This window comes from Bos indicus x Bos taurus, chromosome 1 (genome assembly GCF_003369695.1).
Source record: "Bos indicus x Bos taurus breed Angus x Brahman F1 hybrid chromosome 1, Bos_hybrid_MaternalHap_v2.0, whole genome shotgun sequence".
NCBI classification, from domain to species: domain Eukaryota; kingdom Metazoa; phylum Chordata; class Mammalia; order Artiodactyla; family Bovidae; genus Bos; species Bos indicus x Bos taurus.
Genome location: NC_040076.1, coordinates 71339154 through 71358009, shown reverse-complemented (window position 1 = coordinate 71358009; position 18856 = coordinate 71339154). Strand labels below are relative to the sequence as shown.

The 18856-nt window shown below is 36.7% G+C and overlaps 1 protein-coding gene across 22 annotated transcripts in view; it reads left to right on the top strand.

Moving 5' to 3' along the window:
• DLG1 (discs large MAGUK scaffold protein 1) overlaps positions 1–18856 on the top strand; it is a 270922-nt gene that overhangs the window by 165614 nt on the left and 86452 nt on the right. For all 22 annotated transcript variants that reach the window (XM_027537537.1, XM_027537543.1, XM_027537647.1 and 19 more), the window contains 3 exons: positions 5811–5980; positions 7135–7271; positions 13374–13518. In XM_027537537.1, coding sequence (XP_027393338.1) covers positions 5811–5980; positions 7135–7271; positions 13374–13518 — 452 coding nt within the window. The remainder of the gene's footprint in view (positions 1–5810; positions 5981–7134; positions 7272–13373; positions 13519–18856) is intronic.

Here is an 18856-nt window from a genome sequence, read left to right as displayed (position 1 = left end):
GATACCAAATCTTCTTTGTATCTTTTTCTTGAGAGAAAATAAACAATAAATACAAATAAGAAATATTATCATAATAACTAACATATGGTAGATGCTCAAAAATCAAATGAATGAATGAGATAATTATGCTTTAAGCATTGTTTCCCTCTTTTCATTTAGGAATTCAGTTTTATCTTAGAAATTAAACATTTTGAATAATAATTTTGATTAATGATTTAAATATTACTGAGCAAATGTGTAGAAATTGTAGATTTCCCATTGTATTTTCAGTTATTTTCTGGGTGGGGAACATGTATAAACTTACTTAAGGTTTCAGTTCAGTTCAGTCGCTGGGTCGTGTCCGACTCTTTGCGACCCCATGAATTGCAGCATGCCAGGCCTCCCTCTCCATCACCAACTCCTGGAGTTTACCCACACTCATGTCCATCGAGTCAGTGATTCCATCCAGCCATTTCATCCTCTGTCATCCCCTCATCTTGCTGCCCCCAGTCCCTCCCAGCAACAGAGTCTTTTCCAATGAGTCAGCTCTTAGCATGAGGTGGCCAAAGTATTGGAGTTTCAGCTTTAGCATCAGTCCTTCCAAAGAACACCCAGGACTGATCTCCTTTAGAACGGACTTGTTGGATCTCCTTGCAGTCCAAGGGACTCTAGAGTCTTCTCCAACACTGCAGTTCTAACGCATCAATTCTTCTGCGCTCAGCTTTTTTCACAGTCCAACTTTCACATCCATACATGACTACTGGAAAAACCATAGCCTTGACTAGACGGACCTTTGTTGGCAAAGTAATGTCTCTGCTTTAGAATATGCTATCTAGGTTGGTCATTGGAGAAGGCAATGGGACCCTACTCCAGTACTCTTGCCTGGAAAATCCCATGGACGGAGGAGCCTGGTAGGCTGCAGTCCATGAGGTCGCTAAAAGTCTGACACAACTGAGCGACTTAACTTTCACTTTTCACTTTCATGCGTTGGAGAAGGAAATGGCAACCCACTCCAATGTTCTTGCCTTGGAGAATCCCAGGGATGGGGGAGCCTGGTGGGCTGCCGTCTGTGGGGTCGCACAGAGTTGGATACGACTGAAGCGACTTAGCAGCAGGTTGGCATAACTTTCCTTCCAAGGACTAAGCGTCTTTTAATTTCATGGCTGCAGTCACCATCTGCAGTGATTTTGGAGCCCCCCAAAAATAAAGTCTGACATTGTTTCCACTGTTTCCCCATCTATTTGCCATGAAGTGATGGGACTACATGCCATGATCTTAGTTTTCTGAATGTTGAACTTTAAGCCAACTTTTTCACTCTTCCTCTTTCACTTTCATTAAAAGGCTTTTTAGTTCCTCTTCACTTTCTGCCATAAGGGTTGTGTCATCTGCATATCTGAGGTTATTGATATTTCTCCTAGCAATCTTGATTCCAGCTTGTGCTTCTTCCAGCCCACCATTTCTCATGATGTACTCTGCATGTAAGTTAAATAAGCAGGGTAGGGAATCATATATATCCTGAGTTTTTATCTCATACCTGGTGGCTCAGGTGGTAAAGAATTTGCCTGCAGTGCAATAGACCCAGGTTGTTTGATCCTTGGATTGGGAAGATTCCCTGGAGAAGGGAATGGCTATGCACTCCATATTCTTGTCTGGAGAATCCCTTGGACAGATGAGCCTGGTGGGCTATAGTCCCTGGCGTCACAAAGAGTTGGACACGACTGAGCGAATAACACACACACACACACACACACATGCACCACAAAGAGAAAAGATTAATGCAAACTTTAAGTAAATTAACCTATTTCCTAAATTGAATAAATGTAAGTACCTGGTCTTTTGTTTAATGTTCCATTTCAGAAGATATCCTTAGTATCTTGTTAAACAAAGATCTTTGGCATCTTTGTTGTTTCCTTAGACATAATCATAGATCATAGATTGTGGCACTTTTCCTGTTGCCTTGTTTGTTGTTTTTTACACATGGTGACAGTTTTCTAAAAATTTTAGAACTAAAATTTTATATGGTCTGTGAGAAAGAATATTTTATTTTAAGGCTATTGGTGCCTTATGCAGCTCTTCAGTTTCTAAACTTCTCACTGAATATGACAAGTTGTATATTAATGAAGTTAGATATAAAATTAATAATTTGAATATTCATGTAAATGTAGGCATATACTTCCTGATTTTGTTATTTGCCTTTTATTTGTGCTTCTTGTATGAAAATTAAAATGTTCCATTTGTTCCACTGGAGAACTGACCTGTAGTACTAACTGTAAGGTATCACTGTCTTTGGATATAGAATTTCTTTTCTCTAAACTTAATTTGATATATTATAGAAGTTTAGCATGATCACTTGAAATATTTTAATTGTGTTTTGTTCCCCTTTCCTGCACAATATGAGATGACCATCTTTTTGTTTTCTACATGAATAGCATGCGATTGAAACTAAGGTCAATTTATTTATTTTTATTGAAGTATAATTGCTTCACAATGTTGTGTTCATTTCTTTTGAATAACAAAGTAAATCAGCTATATGTGCACATATATCCCCTCCCTCCTTGGACCTCCATCCCGCCACTCTAGGTCATCACATAGTCCCGAGCTGAGTCCCTGTGCCACGCAGCCGCTTCCCACTAGCTATCTGTTTCACACATGGTAGTGTTTATGTCAGTGCTACTCTCAGTTCATCTCACCCTCTCCTTCCAGCTGAGTGGTTCACAAATCTGTCCTCTATGTCTGCATCTGTATTCCTACCCTGTACATAGGTTCATCAGTACCATTTTTCTACATTTCATATATGTGTGTGTGTGTTAATGTATGATATTTGTTCTTCTGGTTCTGACTTACTTCAGTATGACAAACTCTAGGTTCACCCACATCAATACAAATGACCCAAGTTCATTCCTTTTGATGGTGCAGTAATATTCCATGGTATATATGTACCACATCTTCTTTATCCATTCATCTGTTGCTGGACATTTCAGTTGCTTCCATGTTCTGGCTGTTGTAAATAGTGCTGCAGTAAACATTGGGGTACATGTATATTTTTTATTACAGTTTTCTCAGGGTATATCCCCAGTGGTGGGATTGTTGGGTATTATGGCAGTTCTACTTTTTAGTTTTTTAAGGAACCTCCATACTGTTCTCCATCATGACTGTATCAATTTACATTCCCACCAACAGTACAGGAGAGATCCCTTTCTTCACACCCTCTCCAAAATTTATTGTTTGTAGATCTTTTGATGACCACTTTGACTGGTGTGAGATGATACCTTGTTGTGGTTTTGATTTGCATTTATCTAATAATTAGTGAAGTTGAGCAACTTTTTACATGTTTGTTAGCCATCTATATATATCTTCTTTGTAGAAATGTCTGTTCAGGTCTTCCACCCATTTTTTTTATTGGATAGTTTGAGGTTTTTTTTGTATTGAGCATGAGCTCCTTTTGTATTTTGGAGATTAATCCATTTTCAGTTGTTTCATTTGCAAGTATTTTCTCCCATTCTGAGGGTTATCTTTTTCTCTTATTTATGATTTTCATTGCTGTGCAAAAGCTTTTAAGTTTATCAGGTCTCATTTGTTTATTTTTATTCATATTACTCTAGGAAGTAGATCAAAAAGCATCTTGCTGTCATTTATGTCAAAGAGTGTTCTGCCTATGTTTTCCACCAAGAGTTTTGTAATGTCTGACCTTACATTTAGGTCTTTAATCCATTTTGAGTTTATTTTTGTCCATGGTGTTAGGAAATGTTCTAATTTCATGCTTTTACATATAGTTGTCCAGTTTTCCCAGCATAACTTATTAAAGAGACTGTTTTATCCACTGTATAGTTTTGCCTCCTTTGTCAAAGATAAGGTGTACCCACAGGTGCATGGATTTATCTCTGGGCTTTCTATCTTGTTCCATTGATCTGTATTTCTGTTTTTGTGCCAGTACCATACTATCTTGATTACTGTAGCTTTGTAGTATAGTATAACGTCAGGGAGCTTGATACCTCCAGCTCCATTTTTCTTTCTCAAGATTGCTTTGGCTATTTGGAGTCTCTTTTTAAATTAATGTACTTATGGCTTTGTACTAGGTTTTCATTGCTGGGTTTCTCTAGTTTTGGTGAGTGGAGTCGACTTTTCGTTGCAATGAGTGGGAGCTACACTTCCCATTTCAATGGCTTCTCTTGTTGAAGAGCACCAGCTCTAGAGTACGTTGGTTTCAGCATCTATGGCACATAGGCTTAGTTGCTCCATGGCACATGGAATCTTTCCTGACCAGGGATTGAACTTGTGTTTCCTGCCTTGGCAGGCGGATTCTTAACCATTGGACCACCAGGGAAGTCCTTTTCAGAGTCTTTCGTGTTTCCATATAAATTGTTAACAAAATTTTTCTATTGGGTTGGCCAAAAAGTTTGTTTGGGTTTTTCCATACAGTTGTAGGGAAAAATCAGAACAAACTTTTTGGTCAACTCAAAAGTTGTATGAAAAGTACCATTGGTAATTTGATAGGAATTTCATTGAATCTGTAGATTGTTTTCGGTTAGTATAGTCATTTTCACAATGTTGAATCTTCTAATCCAAGAATGTGGTATATCTCTCCATCTTTGTGTCATCTTTGATTTTGTTTCATTAGTGTCTTCTGGTTTTCTGCATACAGGTCTTTTGCCTCCTTGGGCAGATTTATGTCTAGGTATTTTGTTCTTTTTGTTGCAGTTGTAAATGGGATTGTTTCCTTAATTTCTCTTTTTGATTTCTCATTGTTAGTGCGTAGAAATGCAGAGATTTCTGTGTATTAATTTTGTATCTGCCACTTTACTAAACTCATTGGTTAGCTCTAATCGTTTTCTGGTGGCTCTATCTATATACAGTATCATGTCATCTGCAAACAGTGACAGTTTTATTTTTTCTTTTCCAATTTGGATTTCTTTTATTTCTTTTTCTTCTCTGCTTGCCATGACTAGGACTTCCAAAAACTTTGTTGAATAATAGTGGCAAGAGTGGGTACCCTTGTTCCTGATCTTAGAGGAAATGCTTTCAGTGTTTCACCATTGAGAATAATGTTTGCTGTGGGTTTGTCATGTATAGCCTTTATTATGTTGAGGTAGGTTTCCTGTATGTCCACTTTCTGGAGAGTTTTTTATCATATATACATGTTGAATTTTGTCAAAAGCTTTTTCTGCATCTATTGAGATTATCGTGTGGTTTTTATCCTTTGATTTGTTAATATGGTATATCACATTAATTGATTTGCATATATTGAAGAATCCCTGCATCTCTGGGGTGAACCCCACGTGGAGATCAGTTTATTTTTTAATAAATCAATCAATTAATCTGATTTTCCACTGTGACGTTAAGCTAGTTATTCAGTCTAAGCCTTAGATTTCTTATCTTTGAATCACTGCTCTACTGGTCATTATCTGGGTGGCTTTGGGAATGTTATTTAAACTTTGTGCCTCAGTTTTTCCATGTGTAAAATAGGGATATAGATAGATCCACCTTACAGGTTGTTGTAAGGGTTAAAACACTAAAAGAAGTTTGTAGCTTGTGATTAGTACTAAATAAGTATTTTCTGTTTTTCTAAAGTATTTTAATTTCTGTACATAGACAGCTGTCATTATCATTTAATATTTTTGTAAAATAATCTATTATTTGCACTATTTCCTTTGATGGCCCTTGAGAAATGTTTGTATTTATATAAGTATTTGATATATTGAAATTTAACATGAAGTTTCTTCTCAGAAAAAATCGTAGTAGTTAACCTTAAAAATGTGAAAATAAAAATTGGCAAAGTGAAAAATCGATATTAAATTTTTAATATTTCATTTTTATTTTTAATTTTTCCTTAGAGTCAATGACTGTATTTTGCGAGTAAATGAAATAGATGTTCGTGATGTAACACATAGCAAAGCAGTTGAAGCCTTGAAAGAAGCAGGATCTATTGTACGCTTGTATGTAAAAAGACGGAAACCAGTATCAGAAAAAATAATGGAGATAAAGCTCATTAAAGGTCCTAAAGGTATGAACTAAATCAAACAAAAACAAATTATTAAGTAAGAAATCTCTTAAGTGACATGTAACTCTTAAGTTATATATGACACACATTCTAAGATTAGCAATACTGGTAATCTATAGAATTTACTGAATTTGGAGGGGTGGGGCTTCCCTGGTGACTCCCATGGTAAAGAATCCACCTGCATTGTGGGAGACCAGGGTTTGATCCCTGGGTTGGGAAGATCCCCTGGAGAAGGGAACAGCTACCCACTTCGGTATTCCAGCCTAAAGAATTCTGTGGACAGAGGAGCCTGGCGGGCTACAGGCTGGCAGGCAAAGATTCAGATATGACTGAGCAACTTTCACTTTCACTTTAGTGAATTTTATAATCTGTTACTTCTAATGATTTTTGTTTTAAGTAGCATTCGGCATAAACATTTTGAAGTCATGTATAGCATTAATATTAACTTGTAGTCATTAATCTACAAAGTATATTAAATACGGATACACAGGATAGAAGAAAATATTAATGAGCATATCATTAATAGTTATATCTGCAGTGAAGACTATTAGGATGTGATCTGAATTTTGAAAACATGGATGGAATTGAGGATAAATGGAAATACTGATTCTCATTCGTGGCTTCATGAAAAATGAATAGAGAGCTACAAGTTTGGTATTAAGGCCATGGGAATTATGAATTACTGAGATTCCTTACTTAAAAGTAATTCATAGAATATTGAAAAAGAACAAAAACATCTGCATTTCTAAAGCTGTTAGTTTTGCCCACCATTGATTTTTTTTTCCCTCAGTTGTTTTAATCTTGTGGAAGTATTATAAGTGTTAGTAAGAAATGCAATTATGATGGAAACAAAAGTGAAACAATTCTACATGAATTCTTTGACCTAACACAAATGCATGAGACACTTTAAGAAGTACCTAGGAGGGAAGGGGAAGGTACTTACTTGTAACTGTAGGAGCACTTAATTTGTAATTGCCCCTGATTACAAAATACTTAGGATTTTAAAAATAGGTAAATAGATTCTTTTGTATTTTAAAAAGGATTAGTTTGGTGAAATTATCACCTTATAGAATCTGTTTTCTACTTTTTAGTCATTTCTTTCTGAACTTAGGTTTACATTTATGGGTAAAATTGTAAAACTAGTGTTTTCCAAACAGGTCTTGGGTTTAGCATTGCTGGAGGTGTTGGAAATCAGCATATTCCTGGGGATAATAGCATCTATGTAACCAAAATAATTGAAGGAGGAGCAGCTCATAAAGATGGTAAACTTCAGATTGGAGATAAGCTTTTAGCAGTAAGTATAAAAAATCCATTGTTTTAAAAATCACTTTGATGTCTTTTTTTCCTGAAAGACTGAAATTCTACATGCCAAAAATATTTAAATGACATTTACACATCTGAATACTAGCCTTTCTTTACTCAGGACCTGAAAAATGACTCTTCATTATCTGTTTGCTATTTCCATTCCCTCTGCTAGGTCCCTTCTCTTTTTCTTTTATCCTATTTAGGAGCTTGGATGCACAAAATTGTTTATTCATAATCCTTAGGTTCATAACACTATCATCCTTAGTCGTGTGTGACCTTCTTTTTCCCTTTCTTGTTCTAATCTATAATTTTTATTTATAATATAATGAAAACTGCTAGTTATTATCCAACCCCAAAACTAGAATATCAACAGTTTGTGTTTCTCATTCTTTTGCTTTTTAAAGATTGCTTAATCACATACATATACCTAAGTGTTTTGTTTAGTATTGTTTTGAAAAAAAATTTAAAGGCTGTTGTGCAGTATGTAGTCTTTTAATACTTTTTCCCTCAATATTGTTTTATTGAGACTTATCTATATTGCTGCCTAGAGTTGAGATTTAGTTATTTCCTCTCTTCATAATATTCTATTCTGAAACTATAGACTATATCACAATTTATTTATCCAATCTTCATTAATAACTGTCTTAATTCATGTTCCCTACAAAAACAAACCTGAAGAAAAGCTACTGTGCTAAGGTATTATTTGGAGGTAGAACTTCAGAGAAGCTGGAGTGAGTGGAAATGAAAAGGGAGGCAGAGAATGAGGGAAAGCCAATACAAGGTATTATGTTTCTAAGCTGGCTGTAATTTCATAAGAAAATATAGCTGGTTTCTTACCATATAGGATAGTCTTCCAGGCAGGCAATGTGGAACTGCTAAACCTTAGATCCTGCTATCCAAGCAAAAGATAGGATTGATCTCCTGGCCCCTCTTAGTCTCCTCTCTCTTGTTATTTAGAGTCTACCCCATAGGGGTTAACTGTCCTGGATTCTTGGCTGTGTTACCCGGCCCCTCAGGATGAATACTAGGAAGGCCAGCTCCCACACTCTGGCACAACACTTCCTCTGAACCCAGAAGTGTTGAAAGAGCTAGAGCCTCGGTGGTCTAGACACATCATATGTGGTCTTCTGATATGTTACTGCTCTCATTATGTGGAACATGTGAGCCATGCCCACGCCCAGCCTTTACTACAGAAGAGGTTGAAATAGTTCGTAATGGTAGGAGACAAGATAAGAGTAGCAATAGCCAGGGCTGTCTTGTAAGCAAGCAGCCAAGGCCTAGTGGGAAGGTAGGCTCAAGTGAATCTGGAAAGGCTTACAAAGTCTGATATAGTGGTGATTTGGGTTCTTTCCTCTTACTTATTTATTTGCCCTTTTGAATACCTCTGCTAAGAATAGCTGCTAGTTATTTCTGCTAGTTAATGATAGTGAAGAGGAAGAAACTGTCCTCCAACTGCTTTTCTCTAACTTATCCTCTCATGGCTATGACTTGTCACTCTTTTCCCCAAGCTACAACCAGCACTCCTTCATCTTCACATATATACACAAACCCCACATACACATACACCAGTTCCAGACAACCTTTCTCCACTAGGTTTCTCATTCTTTTTTTAATTTATTTTTTAAAAATTTCTTATGTCCTCCTTTATAGTTTCTCCAGAATCAATTTTAAGAATTTTTAAGAATTTTAAGAATAGGAAACAAGAAATTTACACTGAATTTGCCATTTAATGAGGCTTTTGTTGCCAAATGCCACTGAAATTATTCAGTTTTATCTGTCACTTTAATTGATGAATCAGGCATTTGACACACCTTTTGCCTTCTTAAAACACTCTTTTCCAATTTCCATACTAGTCACCCTCTATCTTGCTATTCCTTTTAACTCACTGGCCATTCCTTCTCATTCTCCTTTCTGATGCATCTTTTCCCTAACCTCTAAACATTGCACATTTTCTTTTCTCTTTGACAGGTAGTAAATAGCTTACTAGGTCTCTTTGTACATGGTAGTAATAAGTATTGTTTTCTGAACTTCAGTCTCCTTATGTATATCTCAAGAGTCATCTCAAATATACAGTTGGCCTTCTGTGTCCATGGGTTCCACATCTGTGGATTTAACCAACTGAGGATCAAAAATACTTGCAGGAAGAATTCCAAAAAGTTCTCAAAACCCTAAATGTATTGGCTGTAGGCTGACAGCTAGTCACATGGTGTTTATATTGCATTAGGTATGATAAGTAGTCTGGAGATGATTTAAGTAAGAGAGGGTGTGTTGTTCACTCACTAAGTCATGTCTGACACTTAGCAACCCCATGGACTACAGCATGCCAGGCTTCCCTGTCCTTTACTGTCTCCTGGAGTTTGCTCAAACCCATGTCCATTGAGTTGGTGATGCCATCCAACCATCTCATCCTCTGACATCCCCTTCTCCACCTGCCCTCAATCTTTCCCAGCATCAAGGTCTTTTCAAATGAGTCAGTTCTTTGCATCAGGTGGCCAGAGGATTAGAGCTTCAGCATCAGTCCTTCCAATGAATGTTCAGGACTGATTTCCTTTAGGATTGACTGATTGAATCTCCTTGCTATCCAAGGGACTCTTAGGAGTCTTCTCTAGCACCACAATTCAAAAACATCAATTCTTTGGCACACACCTCTTTAGGGTCCAACTCTCATATCCATACATGACTACTGCAAAAACCTTATCTTTATCCTTATAAGGACCTTTGTCGGTAAGGTGATGTCTGCTTTTTAATATGCTGTCTAGGATTGCCATAACTTTTCTTCTAAGGAGCAAGTGTCTTTTATTTCATGGCTGCAGTCACCATCTGCAGTGATTTTGGAGCCCAAGAAAATAAAATCTGTCACTGTTTCCACTTTTTCCTCATCCATTTGCCATGAAGTGATTAGACCAGATGCCATGATCTTAGTTTTTTGAATGTTGAGTTTTAAGCCAGCTTTTCACTGTCTCCTTTCACCATCATCAAGAGACTGTTTAGTTCCTCTTTGCTTTCTGCCACTAGAGTAGTATCATCAGCATATATGAGGGTATTGATATTTCTCCTCGCAATCTTGATTCCAATTTGTGATTGATCCAGCCCAGCATTTCACATTATGTACTCTGTATAGAAGTTAAATAAGCAGAGTGACAGTATACAGCCTTGACGTACTCCTTTCCCAATTTGGAACCAGTCCATTGTTCCATGTCCAGTTCCAGCTCTTTTTTCTTGATCTGCATACAGGTTTCTGAGGAGACAGTAAGGTGGTCTAGTATCCCCATATCTTTAAGAATTTTCCACAGTTTGTTGTGATCCACACAGTCAACGGCTTTAGCATGGTGAATTTTCTGGAATTCTCTTGCTTTCTCCATGATCCAGCAAATGTTGGCAGTTTGATCTCTGGTTCCTCTGCCTTTTCTAAATCCAGCTTGTACATCTGGAAGTTCTCGTTCACTTACTGCTGAAGCCTAACTTGAAGGATTTTGAGCATAACCTTGCTAGCATGTGAAATGAGCACAATTATACAGTAGTTTGAACATTCTTTGGAATTGCCCTTCTTTGGGATTAGAATGAAATGACCTTTTCTAGTCCTTTGGCCACTGCTGCGTTTTCCAAATTTGCTGACATATTGAGTGCAGCACTTTAGCATCTTTTAGGAGTGTTGTCATTTAGGATTTTAAGTAACTCAACCGTAATTCTATCACCTCCACTAGTTTTTTTTCTAGTAGAAAGAAATGCCTATTTGACTTCACACTCCAGGATGTCTGGCTCTAGGTGAGTGACCACACCATTGTGGTTATCTGGGTCATTAAGACCTTTTTTGTATAGTTCTTCCATGTATTCTAGCCACCTGTTTTTAATCTGTTTTGCTTCTGTTAGATCCTTATTGTTTCTGTCCTTTTTTGTGGCCATCCTTGTATGAAATTTTCCCTTGGTATCTCCAATATTCTTGAAGAGATCTCTAATCTTTCCCATTCTATTGTTTTCTCTTATTTCTTTGCATTGTTCACTGAAGAAGACTTATCTCTTCTTGCTATTCTCTGGACCTCTGCATTCAGTTGGGTATATCTTTCCTTTTCTCCATTGCCTTTCATTTCTCTTCTTTTCTCAGCTATCTGTAAGGCCTCCTTAAGACAGCCATTTTGCCTTCTTGCATTTCTTTTTCTTTGGGATGATGTTGGTCACCGTCTCCTGTACAGTGTTTTGAACCTCCATTACCGTCTGAGCCACTAGGGAAGCCCCCAAGGGACGCTATGTGTATGCAAATACTATTCCATTTTACATAGGAGCTTGAGAATCTGAAGAATTTTTTTTTATCCTTAAGAAGGGTAATTTGGGCACTGGGGTCATAGAATCATTCCCCCACAGATACCAAAGGACAACTGTATCTAAAAATAAACTTCCAAGTCACAGCAACCCCCCCAATCCTGCCACCCCCAATTCTGCACTTGGCATAATTTTCACATCTAATTAAATAGAAACTTTATCCTTCTATTTTGCCCAGGTCTGAAACTTTAGGATCATTCTCTTTCTTTCCCTCTCCACGTTGAATCCCTTAGCAAATCTTATTAGCTCTTTATTTAGTTATCTGGAGAAGGCAATGGCACGCCACTCCAGTACTTTGCCTGGAAAATCCCATGGATGGAGGAGCCTGATAGGCTGTAGTCCATGGGGTCACTAAGAGTTGGACACGACTTCACTTTCACTTTCACTTTTCACTTTCATGCATTGGAGAAGGAAATGGCAACCCACTCCAGTGATCTTGCCTGGAGAATCCCAGGGATGGGGGAGCCTGGTGGCTGCCGTCTATGGGGTTACACAGAGTCAGACACGACTGAAGTGACTTAGCAGCAGCAGCAGCATTCAGTTATCTAATGCTACATAAGAAAACACTAACATTAGTGACTAAAATGACAACAGTTATTTATTTACTTATACTTACGCAATTTGGATGGGTTTGGCCAGGACAGCATGTCTTGACTCCTTGTAATGTCTACTGGGGTGGCTAAACTAGGGCCAGGGGTCCACTTTCAAGCTGGCTTATATATAGTGGAACATTTAGTTTTGCCTGTTAGCTGGGAGCTCAAGTGGGATGGCTAAGTTGGGCTTCTTAACAAGATGGCCAGGTTCCAAGAGAAACATACCACAAGTAAGCTTTCCAAGAAGATAGCTCTAATGTGTGGCATTTATTAATCCTCACTTTGTGTCATAGTTGCTAACGTCTCATTGCAGGCCATCAGATGAACAGTGTACCACAGGTGAATGACCATACAGCTGAAACCCTGCAAAGCTTTATTAGTAATCAGTGGGAAAGTTAGGATTGTTCTGTGACCTTTAGAAATTTCTGTCAAAACATTAAAAAAAAGCTACAGTCGGTTATAAAGTTGCATGTTAGAGAAATGGAAAATATACTAAAATGAACATTGGTTTAGTACATTATAATTTAAAACACTAGAAACAGTCTGCTATGTTTAGAATGGATAATCATCCAGGACCTTTGTACAGCACAGGTAACTCTGCTCAGTGTTATGTGGCAGTCTGGATGGGAGGGAAATTAGGGGGAGAATGAATACATGTACATGTATGATTGAGTCCCTTTGCTGGCTGCCGGAAACTATCACAACATTGTTAATTGACTATACTCCAATATAAAATAAACAGTTCAAAGGCAAATATACACACCCAAAAAAGTGTTTACTGAAAAGAGGAACAGTCTAAACCTAATGCTAGCAGAAGAGAAAGGATTAGGGCAAAACTTAACAACATATGAAATAGGACAACCATAGAGAAACCAAAACTTGGGCCTTTGAGAAGATCAACAAAATTGACAAACCTTTAGCTAGACTGACAAAGAAAAAAATAACTCAAATTTCTATAAGTAGGAATGAAAGAGAGAGCATAAGCCAATACTTCTATTTATGACCAACTCTATACCAACACATCAGGTAACTTAGATGAAATAGACAAATTCCTAGAAAGACACATCTACCACTCCTGTTCAACAGTATACTAAAGATTCTACCAGAGGAGTAAAGAGGGGAAAAAAATATGGCTTTCAGAGCGGGAAGGAAGAAGTAAAACTTTGGGGATTTTCTTTTAGGTGAATAGTGTGTGTTTAGAAGAAGTTACTCATGAAGAAGCAGTAACTGCCTTAAAGAACACATCTGATTTTGTTTATTTGAAAGTGGCAAAACCCACAAGTATGTATATGAATGATGGCTATGCACCACCTGATATCACCAACTGTAAGTTTGTTTGCTTATAATCTATCTTATTTCCTTAGACGTGATAAATTTTAATGAAAGTTCCCAATATAAAGTTTAAACATTGTACAAATATTTAAAAGAGAAGTGTTAAATATTTTAACCTAATAATTTTTAAAAATCAATTTTAAGTCAGAATCTTCCTAATAATAAGGGGGGTGAGTTTTTCAGTTTTTCGCCTGTAATGTCATAGCAATAATTATTTAAGGCATTGATTCTTAAACTTTTATGTAAATGATAGCCACCAAAGGTATTTGCTTATAATGGAGATTCTTGTTTTGTTCTAATAATTTTAAGATGGAACACAGAAATATACTTAAACAAGTAATTATTTTAACAAGCAAGATAATTCTGATACTTCTAGTGCTGCTGGTTCTTGGGCTGTGCCTTGAGAAATAATAACTTAAGACGGGCTTTTCTGTACTCTCAACTGTGTGAGCACAGATACCATCTTTGTACTTCCAACTCTTAGTGTATTACGTAACACAGTTGTGCATGATACAGTTGTATTTCCTAGAATTGTATTGTAATGAAAGTACCTAGGTAATGTTAAGCTTCCTATGTGATTTTCTTTTTTTAATATACAAGCTGAGATGAAATATAAATATATTTTTAATATGTTCATGTTGATTGAAAAATGAAATTTTTATTTGGTATATTGAGTCAATACTAGAAGCACCCATATGTAATAAAGATCAATATACTCTATAATCTGCTTTTCCAAGTTTTCCTTTTCTAAATTATAGAATTTTAGAGATATTTGTGGTTTTGTAATAATATTCAGTCTCTTTAATGAACAGAGATGATGTCTTACACTTCGTGTCAGAACTTTACTACTTGCTGAAAATTCTTCCATATATTTGGCTTGCACAGGGCTTTATGTAATTTTTATTTATTAGCAGCAGCAAATTCAATGATAAGCTCTTTTATTTACCAATTTAAATATTGATCTTATTTATTATGCTGCCTTATCTGTTCAAGACAACTAAGTGCCAGTTAACAGACAGAGAATTGGCATCCCGATTATGGCCAAATATACAAAAAAACAAGCTGCTGCTTACAGTTGAACTAGAAAGAAAATGTTACTTTTTATTGAATTATCTCTTTTATATAAAATAATATGACATTTTAAAAATAGGAGAGCTGGTCCTAAAGAGTAGTAAATAATATTTAATTGTTTTCCCTATAGTCATATATAGGATATTTCTTGCCTTTTTTTCATCTGTTTTTAAACTAATAGAGTATTGTGAAAAAGTTGAAGTTTATGTTGCTAGTTCAACTTTATCATAACAGTGTTCTGTTTCCATTCTCCTCTCTTCATATGAATTTTGTTATACACTTCCAGACCATGTTCATACTATGCACACAATTCATAAATAACTTGCTTATATGTGTTTTAAGAAGCATTTATGTTTGAAAACTTTTTACATAAATGGTTTTTACCTGTTGGCTCTCCTGAAGCCCTTGCCATCAGACTGTTCACCTTACTGCCTATTCCTTACGTTAGTCATCTAGTGTCCTCCCCACCAGTGTGGCTTTAGGTACTGAAGATATTAGTGGAGCTCTCATTGTCCTTTGATACTGTTATTCACATTGTCATCCTTAGTGATGACCAGTCAAAACCCACACTGATTCATTCAGTTACCAGGCTTCTTTGTTTACTGATCTGTTTCTAACTTTTCTGCCCTCCACTCCAACTCAGAAACTTGCTTCCAAGATAATAATTTAGATCTTATCAATTGTCAGTACCTTCACCATGTCCAAAATCTTGATTTAAATCATCTCATTCTCTGACTACATCCATCAGTTTATTTACTCCTAACAGTTCATCTTCATTTTGATCTTCAGTCAAAATACCATTACTTGGTTGTTCCTTTGTGTCTCTTTTGTGTGTCTTTACTTGTCTTCTTTTTTTAACTTAGCCTCCTTGGTTTGTCATTATATTCAGTTCACTGCATATATCTTCTTCTTTCTTGCCTTCTTCATCTTCACTGGCAGAATTCCAACCCTAGTTCAGCTTGCTGTCTTCATCTAGTCTCACTCCTTAAGAAGCAGAACATGACTGGAGAAAAGCTCAGAATTATAATTTAGCTATGACCATAAATCTAAGTGGGGCCATGCTCTTAACAGTTGTAAAGCACCTATGGATAATAGCCAAAATATGGTACCCAGGAATCGAACTGGGGTCTCCTGCATTGCAGGTGGATTCTTTACCAACTGAGCTATCAGGGAAGCCCACCCAGGAATAAAAGGAAGTTTATTACTGAATAAAAAAAGTTCACTGGATCTGATAAAGCAGTGGTTCCCAACCTTTTTGGCACCAGAGACCAGTTTCATGGAAGACAGTTTTTCGATGGGTGGGGCAGATGGAGGGAAGGTTCAGGCAGTAATGTGAGGAATGGAGAGTGGCCTCTGAAGCTTGCTCACCTGCCGCTCACCTGCTGGTATGCAGCTGAATTCCTAAACAGCACTGTTAAGCGGCCTGGGGGTTGGGGATCTCTGTGATAAAGAACATAGTTTCTTTGATGACATTAAAATTCTCATGCTTTTGCATTATGTATCTTTTCACTTTTAATTTATATTCTCTTCAGATGAAAGATGTTGTTAAACTTCTGAGCCCCCACTGATCTCTTTCTACTTTTACCTTAAGTTCTTCCACTTGGCTTCTCTCCTAAACTTTGGAGGGTTTGGGTCATTAACCTAGATACCTTAGGACAATATTCAGGCTCCCTTGTTTTGTAGTTCTCTAAGGAATCTTTATTGCTTAGGATGTGGGGTATAGGAAATAGCATTGTTTTATCTGATTATTCTTTAGACAGTCATTTCTCTGATAGAAACATTAATTTTTAGTTCCTGCCATGTGAGATACATGTCTTACATGTGAGAATGACTCCTTCAGAAAGGATCCATCAAATAAAGGCAAAGTCTGGATATGGTAGGGGAAAGATACATTTTCTGGCTTGGGCAGTTGACTGAGTTTCTTGCCCAGTGGGTTTTTTGTTGTTGTTGTTCGTTTGTTTCAGCCAAACTTGTTAATGCAGTGAAGAAATTTGAGTCAGAAATCAGTAAACTCTGGACTTTAAAAGGCCAGTGATTATAATGGTTCACATGAATGTCAGTCGCTTTAGGCCATCATGCCAGTTCCATTGAAAATCACAGATATTCTTACATATCACACCGGGAAAGACTTTGGTCTTCAGAAGAGCCATTGATAGAAAGCTTTGGCTCAAATGCAAAACAGCATCTTATATATGAATTGGACAGGAAACAACTGCTAATGGAGACTGCAAGCTTATAAAATCAAAGGTGCAGCAGACTTCAAAACCATATACTGTCAGTAGATATAGTCTTTTTCCTTTTTGTATGATTACAGAAAGATACAGATGTATAGATGCTATCTCCTTTTGATAGAGCATATATTCTTCTCAGTATACCGTATTTATAGTCATTACCTACTGTCTTTCACTCTGGCTGCTTCACTCTTAATGTTATCTGTCTGGCCACTATAGTAATTTGAAGTAATGATCCTTGCACATTTTTGTTTTCCCAATAGGTATTAACAGTGTTTTGTGCATAGAAGACAGTAATGTAATGAAAGGAGAGATTGGTGGTTAAGTAATAAATATTTCAGCTAGATTTTTGAAATGCCTTGTACCTTTATCATAGTTAATATCTCAAGAAAGTTAAATACTACTTTCTACATTTTTCAACGATCACATAATTCAAATGCATTGTGGTTTTGGAAGTTACAACTGAAATATATTGCTTACCTGGGTCAGAAATAACTTTATAATTTTCTGTTCTTAGTTCTTACTAGAATTACAACTGATGGACTGTATTGATGTTTATTATTATTGAAATGAAATTATTACTGGAGTTTTGCTTATATTTTTTTGTTTCTTTTACTAGGTTACCATTTTTTGGGGGGTGCATTAAAAGGGTAATTATGAATTGGATTGACAGATCTGAGATGGTGTCAGGGCATGTCCTTTTTTTTCCTTTACATTTTAGAGCAGTTTTAGGGTCACAGGAAAATTAAGCAAAGATCCAGAGGTGTCCCACCTCCATGCTGCTGCTGCTAAGTCGCTTCAATTGTGTCCGACTCTGTGCAACCCCATAGACGGCAGCCCACCAGGCTCCCCCGTCCCTGGGATTCTCCAGGCAAGAACATTGGAGTGAGTTGCCATTTCCTTCTCCAGTGCGTGAAAGTGAAAAGTGAAAGTGAAGTCGCTCAGTCGTGTCCGACTCTTAGCGACCCCATGGACTGCAGCCCACCAGGCTCCTCCATCCATGGGATTTTCCAGGCAAGAGTACTGGAATGAGGTGCCATCACTTTTTCTGGTCCCACCTCCATAGCTTTTCCTATTATCAACATGTCCCACCAGAGTGGTACGTTGGTTCCAACATCATTACCCAAAGCCCATAGTATACTTTAGGGTTCTCTCTTGTTGTACATTCTGTAGGGTTGGATAAATGTATAATGACATGTACCATCTATCAGTATCATACAGCACAGTTTAATTGCCCTAAAAATCATGTACTCTGCCTATTCATCCCTCCCTCTCCTCTAACCTCTGACGTCCTCTGATCATTTTATTACCTCCATAGTTTTGCCTTTTTCAGAATGTCATGTAGTTGGAATCATACAATATGTAGCCTTTTAAAATCTGAACTTCTTATACCTAAAACTAACACAACATTGTAAATCAACTGTACTCATAAAAATTTTTTTTAAATATATATCACATTTTGCTTTTCATAGAATACATTCTATATAATTTGATTAATGACATTTCCTACTTTACCTGAAACATACAAAATGGCATTGAATATACCATGTATATCCAATTGAAATACTAAAGTTATACCCAAAAATCTCAAACTCCTTAAAAACAATAAAAATAATTCAGCCCTCTGCTGATTTTGCCAACTTTAAGTTAAAATTCAAAAATATTTTAAAATCACACAGGCTGAAGTTTTCCATAAACCTGTTGAATTAAAGAAGGCATAGTAGATATTTGAAAGAAAAGCAAAAAGCCTCCTTTCACATAGTAATGTGCAGGAATTTTTAACTCCTTTGATAACCAAGGAGTGCAATTGCTGGATCGTGTGGTAAGACTGTGTTTAGTTTTATAATGTAAACAGCCAAATTGTCTTCCAAAGTGGCTGTACCATTTTGCATTTCCACCAGCAATGTATGAGAGTTCCTGTTACTCCACATCCTCACAAGCATTTGGTTTTATCATTGTTCTGGTTTTTTAGCCATTCTAATAGTTGTACAGCAGTATCACATTGATTTAATAAGCATTACCTTAGTGCA